This window comes from Staurois parvus, unplaced genomic scaffold (assembly GCF_062004578.1).
Source record: "Staurois parvus isolate SC_StPar_1 unplaced genomic scaffold, SC_StPar_1.0 ptg000543l, whole genome shotgun sequence".
Taxonomy (NCBI): Eukaryota; Metazoa; Chordata; class Amphibia; order Anura; family Ranidae; genus Staurois; species Staurois parvus.
The window spans coordinates 1,970,921-1,983,955 of record NW_028318339.1 but is presented as its reverse complement, the minus strand read 5'-3'; the positions used below and the strand labels follow the sequence as shown (position 1 = coordinate 1,983,955).

The 13,035-nt window shown below is 40.4% G+C and overlaps 1 protein-coding gene across 1 annotated transcript in view; it reads right to left on the bottom strand.

Annotated features, from left to right (window-relative positions):
- Window positions 1-13,035, bottom strand: part of TASP1 (taspase 1) — a 663,695-nt gene that overhangs the window by 8,851 nt on the left and 641,809 nt on the right. The window contains exons 13-14 of the mRNA XM_089690787.1: window positions 8,730-8,840; window positions 8,526-8,599 (exon numbers count right to left, since the gene is read on the bottom strand). Of these exons, the coding sequence (XP_089546913.1) occupies window positions 8,526-8,599; window positions 8,730-8,840 (185 nt within the window). The remainder of the gene's footprint in view (window positions 1-8,525; window positions 8,600-8,729; window positions 8,841-13,035) is intronic.

Here is a 13,035-nt window from a genome sequence, read left to right as displayed (position 1 = left end):
ATTATAAACACATAAGTTTTCATATAGGCAATCAGTGTAAAGAAGAAATTTTATTCATCAGTTTAACAGAGCATATGGCATTGTCTAATTTGTATTGTCTACCCTGGCAGATTCATCCTCCCTCTGAAGCCTAGTACACTCGGTCATAAAGTCGTCCTAAAAATACTGCTTTCAAAGCGATCGTTTTCTGAATGTTAGTACACAGCTTTTGGCCGAAATTATTCGAAGAGACAAACAGGAAAGTTTTGATCGTACGATTTTTGTTTAATCAGCAAAGTACTAGTCCGAAAATAGAATACAAATACAATGCAATACATTACCATTACGTTCGCATTTTTATTCTGTCGTAAAAGAATTTTCGTAACATCTTCACTTTCGATGAGACTAGCATGCAAAAAAAAAAAACCGACGATCATACGTCCAATATTCTCATCTTGTGTGCTGGGCTCAAGTTGCCTACTACACTGCAATGTAAACACTTAATTAGCCGTTAGAGGTCATTCATACTGTGGAATACTGCGGACCCAGCACAATGCCAACTTGGAGCTCAAATTGAGCATTATATGTGTGTGACCTGGGCAATCCAGGGAAACGAATGCTGCTTTACACAGCACAAAAAATATTACACAATAACTCCAATATGTCTAAGGACGACAATCAAACTTACATACCTAATAAAAATACAGCAAACCCTTTCACGGTCTAACCTACAACTATTTCTTATAATCAGCCAGCACTACAAAAAGAATAATAAAAAAATAAATAAATTGTGACTCTTACACAGTGTGGAGCTAAATAAAAATGATAATAATAATGTAAGAAATGTTAAAGTTTGCACTAAAAGGTAGTTTTAGGAATTAATATATGCAAATACCTAACAGATCTAGAGTAAATGCAGCATCAAAAAGTAAAATAGCAATAAAGGGATGGATGGGGCAAATAACGTAACTATATCAAGAAATAATACATGCAGCCCAAAATACACCATCATAAAATAAATCATGAAACACATAAAATAATGCCAAACGCAAGTGTCACAAAAGTAAGAAAAAAGTGGGTTTAGGAACAGCTGTTATGTTACACGTGCATTTTCTGTCAGTTTTCATTTAAATTATTTTGTCCCTACTTCACTCTGTTGCTACTCTATGTAATTAGTCCCACCCTTCTTCTTCATACTTTAAGGAGAAGTACAGCCAAACTCTTTTGCACAGAGTGGATGTGAGAACTCAGCGATCATGTGATTGCTGAATTCTCACCCTTAGAGAGGGCGGGGGAACGATGCTGTATCCACCTAAGTAAGTATGATTTGTTTTTTACCTATCTAATTTTCATTTGTGAAAATCTGTACAAGTTTTGGAATAAAGTTTTCTATGATCTGCAAAATGTCATTTGGATCGAGTCAGTGTCTGCTAAGCTACAGAGATTGTAAATTACGCTATCTCACCACAACTAGATCAGTTATAACAATCACAGATGCAATGCTTAGATTTCAGAATTAGAACAGCTGTTCTTTAATCACTTGCCTACCAGGCACTTTCACCCCCTTCCTGCCCAGGCCAATTTTCAGCTTTCAGCGCTATTGCACTTTGAATGACAACTGAGCAGTCATGCAACACTGTACTAGGGTTGCCACCTCATCCCTTTAAAACTGAGCACAAATCAATTACACAGGTTCTGTCAGAAATCCTGGGCGCATGCGCAGAACACCAATGCGCGTTAGGCGGTGAGCACTGGGGCTTGGCCGATCGCGGCAGTCGTGCATGCGCACTCGCGATCGTGTGTCTGGCACCAATGAGAGCACAGGGCGCGCTATTTAAACCAGTCCTGTGCTCCTCCAAACTGCCATATGGTCTTGTTTCCTGTGTTCCTGATTGCTCCTGTTTGATTTGTTGCCGACCCAGCCTGTTCCTGATCTTCTTTTCCTCTCCTGCCCTGACCTTCTGCTCGTCCTGACTATTCTCTGCCTGATCCTGATTGCCTGACCTCCTGTTGCTGAACCTGGCCCGTGACCTGTTTATTCTTTTGCCTACCGCTCTGTACTATTTGCTCCGCTGTTACCAACCCGCCCTGTCTGACTACGGTATACCTCTTCACGTCTGGCTCTCACCTGTTATCCGCCATTGGCGGCTGCCTCTACCACAGCTGGTTGTACTTGGGGGTCGTGACCTGGTCTCAGGCTGCTTCAAGTCCATCCCCACCATCAGGGGCTCTGGTGAATCAGCAGACTGAGGCTTAGACTCCGCGCCCTGAGGAATTCCGGTCTGTGGGCCACTAGAGGCTACTGCCAGTCGGCTCCTGACAGGTTCTGATGCTAATTTAATGCAGATAAGGAACTGAGTTTAATTACCATCTTAATCAGCCACAGAACCTGTGAAAATAATATGTATCATTTTTTTTGGACAGACAGAACTGTCTTTTGGTGGTATTTAATTACCACTGGTGTGTTTATTTTCTGCTAAACAAATAAAAAAATATTACAAGTGTGGAAAAAACAAAAAACCCCCCAAAAACCTTTCTTTCGGTTATAAAATTTTGCAAATAAGTAATTATTCTCCTTCATTGATGTGCGCTGGTAGGTTTCACTGATGAGGAGGCACTGATATGCGAGACTGATGGGCACTGATAGGCAGCACTGATGTGTGCCCTCATTATCCGTGAACATGCCCCGTCACACTTGCCAGTTACTGCCTCTCCTCTCCTCACGCTGTACCAGCATGTGAGGAAAGCTCTGACGATAACCACCAAGTATGTTTACATTGTGATCAGCTGTGATTGGACACAGCCCATCACATGGTAAAGGGCTGCTGTGATTGATCTTTTACTGTGATATGTGATCAGCTGTATCCAAAGAACACAGCAATCACAGATCCTGCCTGGAGCACGCCACATAGGTGTCCGTGGTTTCGGGAGAACATCCATGGACACTCTCATAGAAAAACAGAGCCATGGTTTTGCCGTCTTTTGGCTATACCACGATAAGGAAGCGGTTAAAGCAGTATGAAACCCAAAACCAAAAATGTATGATATTGCAGCTTACCAATTATTAGATGTAGCGGCTGCATCAGTTTTCTTCTCTTTGGCTTTTTTCTCTCTGTTTTCATCTGGTGATCTGGCCAGTAACACACCTCCTGTATTAGTGAGATACCGTTGATGAAGGAGCACAGGAGATGCAGCAGACAGCAGCATTGCCAGTTTGGAGGGAGGGGAGTGCTAAATGTATTAGCAGATTGAAATGCACCAACAAACTGAAGCCAAACTCCAGCTCACACTTTATAATCAGTTACAGCAAACAGTTTTTTTCCTTTTGGGATAAAAGGTTTTTTTTTTTGCTATTCAGCACTGTGCTATTTTAACTGGCTATTACTTGGTCATGCAACACTGTACCCAAATTAAATTTAGATAATTTTTTTCACATAAATAGAGCATTCATTTGGTGCTATTTGATCACCACTTGGTTTTGTACTTTTTGTTATAGAAATAAAAATTGTGAAAAAAAAAAATTTCGTTACAAAACATATCCAATAAAATCAAATTTCTCCATACATTTAGGCCAAAATGTACTCTGCTACATGTCTTTGGTAAAAAAAAAAAATTAAAAAAAAGGTCAATAAGTGTATTTTATTTGGTTTGTGTGACAGTTATAGCATCTAACTATGGAATATACACAGTATATTTCTGAGGTACTGATAGCCTATCTCATTTCTTGAGGCCCCTAAATTGCCAGGACAGTACAAATATCCCACAAATGACACTTTATTGGAAAGCAGACAATCTGAGGTATTTAGTAAGAGTTTATTTTTTTACATACGGTCACCAGTGCAGTACAGCGTCATCATATGACTGGTGTGGTGATGATTAGGTATACTGAACGGTGACAGTATGCTTAAAAAAAAAAAAAAAAAATCTTTTATTCATTTTTTTTTTTCTTTTCTTACGATGTTTTTAAAATACTTTCATCAGAGTAGTTCAGTGTCACCATAGTAACAACTGTACTCCTCTTGGGGGATTTTTTTTTTACACTTTGATTGCTGTTATAGTGATGATCATTGTAACAGCAATGTTTTGAACTGTCATGGGTTACAGGCATAACAGCTGTGAATACTAGTGATCTGTGATTAGTTACAGCTAATCACATGGTAGAAGGTGCAGTGATTGGCCCAGTTATCGTGATAGCTTTGGGTCAACCACAGTATCACTCTATAGGAAGCACAGACGTTATGAAAGGAGAATTGTATCATAGCAGCTTTCGCATGGCGATCACATGATTCCTGGGTACCGGTGGACATAGCAGTTGCGGCAGCGGCATGCTGCGCAACCCAGGCTGGGGTGTACATATGCGTGATCCAGCCTGCCTGTGCTGCAGTAAATATACTGTGGGTAGGTATCAACTGGTTAGGCAATCCTGCTAGTGGTAAATGGTTTGTCTTAGCTATGTAAACTGATACATTCTGCTGGAGAGCTTGTGCTTTTGAAAAACAACAGACTTGCTGGCTGGATCACCAGATGAAAAAAAGAAGAAACAAATCCTAAAAAAGAAAACTAATACAGCCAACACATCTTAGAACTGGTAAACTGCAGTATAATGTTTGATTTTGGGTTTAACACTACTTTAACAGAAACCGGAGTTTCCTCAACATCAAATTACCAATAAAATAGAAGCTGGGGGGACTGTGTCACCAGTCCTTATCATAAAATTATGGACCCTTTCACATATCTCAAACCATCCCAAACCTGAACCCTTACAGGTGGTAGAAAGCAACTACTAAATTCCACAACACCTGGTATTAAAATTGACTGCTGTTGGGTTTAAGGGGCATTTGAAAATTAATTTGATTTGCATTAGGCCCCTTTCATATTTGTGCATTGCAGTAATGTGTTAAAAAGTGAGTTTTACCATGTGATCCCAACACTGTATGGCACTCTTTCACCTGCATTGTGTTGCCGCTCATGTAGAATACGTCAGAGCAGATTATAGTTGGTACCGACAGACCTGCACATCAGCACATTGTGACACACATACTGTGCTTTGTGGTGTGCTGCACTGAAAAAAGGTGCAGGTCCAGTTTTTGTTCAGTTGATTTGCATTGACAGCCCATTCTAAATGTCAGTATTTCTCCTGGTGACCATTGCTACAGGGACAGGAAGTTATACAAAAACATGTTACGGTTTGTCACCAGAACAGGAAATATTAGGAAATCTTCCAATAGGGACACATGTTCCAGTGACATGTGTATTGTGGACTTGCTCTGTCTTTTGACAAAGGGGGTGAAAAGAAATCTCCCCAATAGGATACAAGTAGGAAAGAACAAAGAAAAAAAAATGACCTTGACCTAAACCTTTCCCTGTTATATCCAAAACTACAAAAAGAAAAGGTTCTGGCTTTAGATGTACTTTAATATCATACACAGTATATAAAATAGCATTACTTAATATTAAACAGAATTTAAAAAAAAAACAAAAAACACAGACATTCTTTGTGGAATAACATTAGAGCTGAAAAATATAACCACTGGAATCAAATGAACTTGAGCGTTATTTTATGCTCAACAGAAAAAACACAACATTAAATCTACTTAGATTAGATATAAAAGCCAGCTATCTGCAATATTGTAAAGTGTGAAATTCATCGCCTACAGCATCTGTTCCTAATCCTTATTTTACCATTTAAAAGATATGCAATGTTTTGAATGTGAAGCAGGCATTTCATTCAGCCAAGACCAGCTAAGGGGTTTCTGGGAGTGCATGAACTAAAGTCAGATATCAGGAATGACTACGTTGGAACGCTTATGCTTCAAATGTGGTTTTGCCTTTTACTCTTTGGGGGTAACATATGTAGATCATGCTGGCTCTGAATGGAACTATTCTTTTGGAATGCATTTAGCCTCTTTTTTCACAATTATGTCTCATAGCCAAGTTCAATAAAGGGACTGCAAATGCTATCTAGTAATAACTGCAATTAGTTCAAAGCAAGGAAGTCCAGTAAAGTTTATTTCATAAAATCCCCTCAGACCTTTGCAAGGTTTCTAGGCTGAGCAGCAGCTTTTTGTCAAATGATTCTGGACTGAACAACCTCCCTCTTGTACTCCAACATGTAAAGGCAAGGCATAATATGGTCCGGGTAGATCACTTCTTGACCTAGGGAGCAGCTGGTCTTCACCATCACAAGGTCCTCTCAGATGAGGAAAGCATTAAATTGACACTAAAGGATATTCTTATTCTTCAAAAATAATTCATACACATTTAATACTTAATGGCCCTGTAATACATTTTTCATGAAGCTGTAAAAACTGTATTTTTGTGTCTCTTTGTAGCATCCTTTGTGAGCTCCCAAAACTTTTCTCTCTCATTTCCTTTTCTTCAAAACTAGCAGTGTATGTTAGTTGTGGTCACGTTCACTGGTCTATCCACACTCCAAATCCCATAGTCCATCTTGGGAGTAGGTAAGAGAGAGTGGCTATGTTCATACTTACAGCGGGATCATGAAGAATGAATGTAACCACTTTCAAACAGGAAGTCAGATCACAGCAACAAAAAAACAAAAGGAATTTGGCGATTTGGAGGTGGCTGAGAGCTTAAGAATACATAATGAACAGAATTTTTTTAAACCAGAGTTTAGTGTTTAGTTTTTAGTGTTTTTCTTGTTTGTTTTTTCTTCTTCTTAATTTTATAGAGTTGAGAAAGACTATAATCCCTGTCTGTTTTTATTGCTGTCTGTTCCCCTGTTAAGGAGATTCACTCTCTCCATTTGTCCTGTTTACCATTATCATTGAATTTTGGGTTGTCCCCAGAAAAGTAATCAAGGAACAATCTTCTAATGGGGGCACTAGTTCTGGTGACGGGGGGTCCTTAAGGGATTCCCTCAATTTGCAGGGATTTCCTCTCACTTCCTGTTTGGCTATGGGACAGGAAGTGAAGGGGATCTCAGAAATGGGACACAGATATATAAAGATAAATATCTGACAGGGGTTATAACCATCCCTACTCTATCCAAAATTTAAAAAAAATAGTTTTGCCTATAGTTCTACTTTAGGTGTAACAATTTAGCAAGGGCATAAGATTAATTCCAAGATGCAAAAAAAGCCTTTTTCAAGTTTAGGACAGAAATTTGTTAAGAGTTAAAATTTCTCCTAGGTTCTGATTCTGCGGCTCCATTGGGGAGATGTTCTCTTTTTTTCTCTGTCCCTTTGGCTACAGTACAAGACATAGGGAAAGCGGTTGTCACAGGGGCAGGAAGGCACAGTTAAAAAAAAAAACAAACAAACATTTAAGCTTCTAAACATTTTTTACACTGCTAAAATTAATATTTTGTCTGTTTCCCCACTGGAGAGATTTTTCATCAATTCTGTGAAGGGAAATAGGGACACAGATGGCAATGGAAACCTGGCTGAGGCTATATTGAAAATAAAATCAGAAAGTACCAAGCATCAGACAATTGTCTTTTTTTTCATAACACTTTTTTTTAGCCTTCCTTGCATCTCAGTGTTACTGATCTCCTGCAATCTCTTTTAGTTACTTCCTATCTACAAGCACTTGCTCCAGCCACATCTGCAAATCATTGCTCTGGATTGGCTTCCTGATGGTGAAAATAATGGACATACCTGTGCTATGTGTGTTGGCATTGCCATTTTTATTCTCCATCAGGGTGCCAATGCAGGAAAACAACTGAGGAATAGCTTTCACCCCAAAACAGGAAATACCTGAACAAGAACTTTCATGGCAGGACCAACAGGTAGTATTTAAATGAGAGCTGCAGATTTAGAAAATAATGAAAAATCTTTTGAAACAACATTAGCATTTGAAAGCTTTTATGAATTTTAAGTGAGTGGGCTTATATCTACTTTAATATAGTCCAGATGCAGAATAAGAGTTAGTTCATATGCAGAATATCCATACTTAAAAGAGATGTAGCTATAATGCTGCTTAGGGGATTGAAAGCAGCATAGCAAATATCCTCTATTGGGTAAAGGTCCACATTAAGGCTCAGTTCACACTAATGCTGTTTTTCGGGCCATGGCATGGCAGCCCATTCATTTGAATTGACTGATGTACCTTTTCCCTGCACCTTTCCAGAAATTGCAGCACGCATTGGGAACTGCACTACAGTATGGCTCCTAGTATGGGTGCGATTTCCAGTGCGGGCAGTGTGCCAATAAGATTAATGGTCCCGCAGCTACAGGGCAAACTGAGGATCCCGCAGCGGCAACCCGCACTAGTGTGAACCGGGCCTAGAAGGAGAAGTTTTCAAAGAGTACTGTATGGATGCATGGCTTTTGTCCAGAGATTGCTTTAAGCTGAAGTTTGCATGCCTTTAGTTTATCTGTTGGAAATTTACTGCTGTGTCCCTGTTAAGGGTGTTTTTCTACTAAAGCCTGTCACTGGAGCAGAAACTGAAAGGAAATCTTCCCAACAAGAAAACTTACAGCAATAAAACCAGACAATCAGTGTTCTAATCTTTTGAGGCTATTGAAAAATAAAAAGATTTTGGGGCGGAGTTCAACCTAATAGATAAACAGGACTATACAAACCTTAGCTTTGCCATCCTGAGCGGACATATATCCAACACACATACTCTCTGTTGTATGACTCCACAGGAACTCCACTACAAAGTACAACCAAGAATTAGAACATGTATGGTTCCTAAAACAAGCAACAATATAAAAAATACAGCTGATGAAAGATCAACATAATTTGACTAAAAAACACAAGTGCATGAAAGCAACGTGTTTTACCCAGCAGAGCCTGTTGATCTCCTGTGGAGTCTATCTTTGAGGAACACCTGCATGACCGAAGCACAATTACGCCACCTAGGATGCTGTCTTCATTAGCCAGGAAAGGGGAGCCTGGAAGAAATCCATTCAGCTTGGTAAGATTTGAAATTATCAGCAATAAAATGCAAAACTAATCAAAGCAGTGACATTTTTCAAAAATTCACACAAAAATGTCATAACACTTTTCAAAAACAATGATGTACAGGAAATTCCTAATGTATAGCAAAGCTACACTTACAGTTCTACATATACACTCCAAAAGACCTGTAAAGATGCCGATAACCAAGCTTTTAGCAGCCATTAGTCTGCAATCATAGGATCTTCCATGGGTAGAGAACTGCTTGCAATATCCGGGCCATGTAAAGGGAAGTGAGCCATTACCCTACAAATATTTTCATAAACACTGAATAAGGGAACAGTTCTTACACTAACCACTTGACACATCTTGACGTCTGCTGAACTGAGCAAAAAAGGCTGCAAACATGAGTCCTGCATGCTGCATAAAAAAAAAAGGCAGACCCCTAAACTCCCATCACCTTCACTAAGAGTTTTGTTAATATACTTTGGCCTAGCAGCACTAGGGTAGTTGGTTTGAATCCCAACCACAGCACTACATGCCTGGATGTCCCTGTGCCTGCGTGGGCTTCTTTTGGGTATTCCCTCCCACACTCCAAAGACATGCTGGTAGGTTAATTAGCTCCTGTCTAAATTGGCCCTAGTATGTGTACGAATGTGAGTAAGGGACTCTAGATTGTAAGCTCCTTCAGGGAAGGGACTGGTGTGATATACAATATAATAAATACATATATGGCTTCATATTACAATTCACATTACTCTAGTCCCTGCATGTGCATCACCTCCATGTCCTTCATACTGGCATCTGACATACAGAGCACTGATAACATAATCTTAAAGAGAATTGTGACAGGCGAGGCGTCCGAGCCCAGTCCTTCTCACCAACTTGTGACCGAAGGACTAGCCAATCTAAAACCACGCTGCCACTTGCGTAACAATGCCACTCAATGCTACACCCTGCACAAAGATTTTCCAGCTCACTGGACCCCAATCTAGGTGCCAACAGCCTGAGAGCGATTGTTACTGATTCAGGTTAATGACGCAATTAACCTTTCACACTGCCACCACCACCTTTTTACAGAGAAGGAGGAAACTCACAAATCTTAGCAGTAACACTATGATGTTTGAATAAGTATCTGCTTACAGACTTTCACCGCAGACAGATGTATCCAGAGGTTTTAAAACACATAGTAGCACTCTTCAGAGACAGGGATTCTTAGGCTACATTCACACTAGCCTTGTGTGCAGGCGGCAGAGAGGCGTTTGGTAAGCGTTTTTACCGCTTCCCAAACGCCTCTGCCAATTCTGCACATTACAGCACATGGTGCTGTTCTAACGGGAGCGTTTGCGTCGCGTCGCTGCAAAACGGACGCCTCTGGACGAGTCAGGAGGCTTTGAAGCCTCCTATTCTTGTCTATGGTGCCGCTCCGCAAACGCCCGGCCGGCGTTTGCGGTGCGGTTGCGGGGCGTTTGCGGAGCGGTAACACCACTCAAACTGCATTATAGGCGTTTGTGGGGTGTTATTAACGCTTGGCAAACGCCTAGCAACCGCCGCTAAACCGCGCATGCGGCGTTTGCGGAGCGTTTGCCGAGCGTTAATAACGTTCTGCAAACGCCGGACCAACGCTTGCCAACCGCTATAGGGGCGTTTGGCAAGCGTTGGCAAAACAGCCTAGTGTGAACGAGCCCTTAGTTTGCATTAACCTCTTGCCGCCCGGCCAATGGCCATTGGGCGGCCGGCAAAATCCCTCAGCGTTCCGGGTGGACACCATATGGCATCCTCCCGGGCATGCTCAGTTTGCGCGCCTGCAGAGCCTCTGTCACCGGCCGTGTACCTCGGACACGGCCGATGACCGATCTGAGTACCGTCCCCGTTGCCGGTACAATGTGACCTGCTGTGACCAATCACAGCAGGTCACATGACAGTTGAATGGCTTCATTCATGCCATCCATTGTATACTAGTGTGTCTAGCTGTGAATGGTCACAGCGATCACATGCACAAGCTGGGTCAATCACAGCCCAGCTGTGTCATGTGATTAGCCATGGCCAAATCACAGCTAAGCACAAAAAAAAAAAAAAAAACCCTGAATGAATCAATGTAATTCAGGTAAATTCTTGCTTATAGCAAAGTAATTCTTTGCTATAAGCAAATTGTGTAAAAAAAAATATACTGATCACTTCCCCAAAGTAGTACAATATTACCTTTGGTCATAGTGAAAAATTAAAAACAAATCCTAAAAAAAATTTAATAAAAAATTAAAAATAATAAAAAAATGTAAAAAAAAAAAAGATATAGTTTTTTTTCCATACTGTCACCAGTCAGTGTCCCTGATCACCGCCATGCTAGTTATATGATGACGGTGTACTGCACTGGTGACAGTATGTAAAAAAAAATTTTTTTCATTTTCCAAAAAATGACGAAAAAAATACAACTTCAAAAAACTCGCCATGCCTCTTATGAAGTACGTCGGACTGTCTACTTTGCAAAAAGGGGTAATTTGGGGGATATCTGTACTGTTCTGACACTCTTGGACCTCAAGAAATTAGATTGGCTGTCAGTACTTCAGGATTGATCAATATTCAGATACATCCCATAGTTTGTGAACTTTATAACTTTCCTACAAACTAAAAGATACATCCTAATTTGGGTTATTTTCACCAAAGACATGTAGAAGAATACATCTTGGCCTAAATTTATGAAGAACAATTATTTATTTGCAAACTATTATAACAGAAACAAAGAAAAACGTGTTTGTTTTTTTTAAATGTTCGGTCTTTTTTTGTTAATTTAGCAAAAAATAAAAACCCCAGTGGTGTTTAAATACCACCAAAAGAAACCTCTAGTTGTGTGAAGAAAATGATACAATTTTAGTGTGGGTACAATGCTGTATGACCGCGCAATTGTCATTCAAAGCGTGAGAGCGCTGAAACCTGAAAAATGGCCTGGGCAGGAAGGGGGTAAAAGTGCCCGGTATGGACGAGGTTAAAGAGCTTTAGAAACAATTCAACACTTTTCAGAAAATAGGATTTATTACTAAAAAGGTCAAGATGGTGCAATAAAAAATATTTACAGAAAAGATGTAACCTATATATATATATATAAAAATAGAGAGAGCAATAACACAACAGAGAGATAAAAGAAAGAAGTTTAGGAAGGTAGAATACTTGCAGAAGTCCTGGTTTAAGCAGAGTTCAAGTGTCCTGAACAAAAGGGTACCTTTTCTCCCGAAGTTGGTTCCTGATGTTAAAAGGGAGAATCTCTTCATCTTCTCTCTCTAGGCATGACAGCCTGTTTTTTAGGAACCCAGCAGGGTGTCTCCTTAAAGCAGAGAACCAATCGCCTCATTTGGGGAGGGGTGTTTAGGCGGGGACTCAGGCTGTGACCCAAATCCCTCACTAGTTTATACCATGGTCAATAACCTTCCATAGGTGCATGCAGCAGCCTAGCGACTGGCAGGCTAATATGCAGAATTATATTCTGAACGTCCAGACATCAAATAAGACATATCTGGCTGTGATGGTTAAAGAGATATCGCTTTCTACTCTCTGGTAGACGTTATCTAGGGGTGTAAGGTATCAGGTGACTCGCATTAAACTGACCTGTCTGAATATATGCTTTGATTTATTGTACGTTGTTCCTGCCAGGATTTATGAAATTGTATGAAAAAGTGGTTTCAAGTGGGATGTATGTTTTACTGCCCTTCTGGAATGCTTCCATGTCCAGTGACTGAATGGTTTATAGCTTTACGACCCGGCCAAGGCAAGGGTCTGTCAGACAACATGGAACCAACTAATTGGGTTTACAACCATGAAGCATATCCAGCTGTGCCCTGTGCACTCCTGAACTCAGCACACACACAGACCACATGCCATTCAAAAAACAAAGTGAGGGGGAAGACTGATTTGGAGTGAGAATGACATTTGCAGAGTATGATCCAAATTATGGTTGTCATTGTCCATATCTGTGTGCACAATTATCATAAGAATGTATCCCTTTAGGAAGACAAAAAACTGCTGACAGGTATGAAGAGTAGGCACCCAAAGGTGCACACATCTGCAGCAACTCTCAGTACCTCCAGTTTCATCTGAAGGTGGACTGTTCTGACAGGCAAGGCTTGCTCACCCCTTCCTGCCTATTGCTCATATCTACCCACAACTGATCCAGACTATCAAAAGTGGCCGCAGAGAATG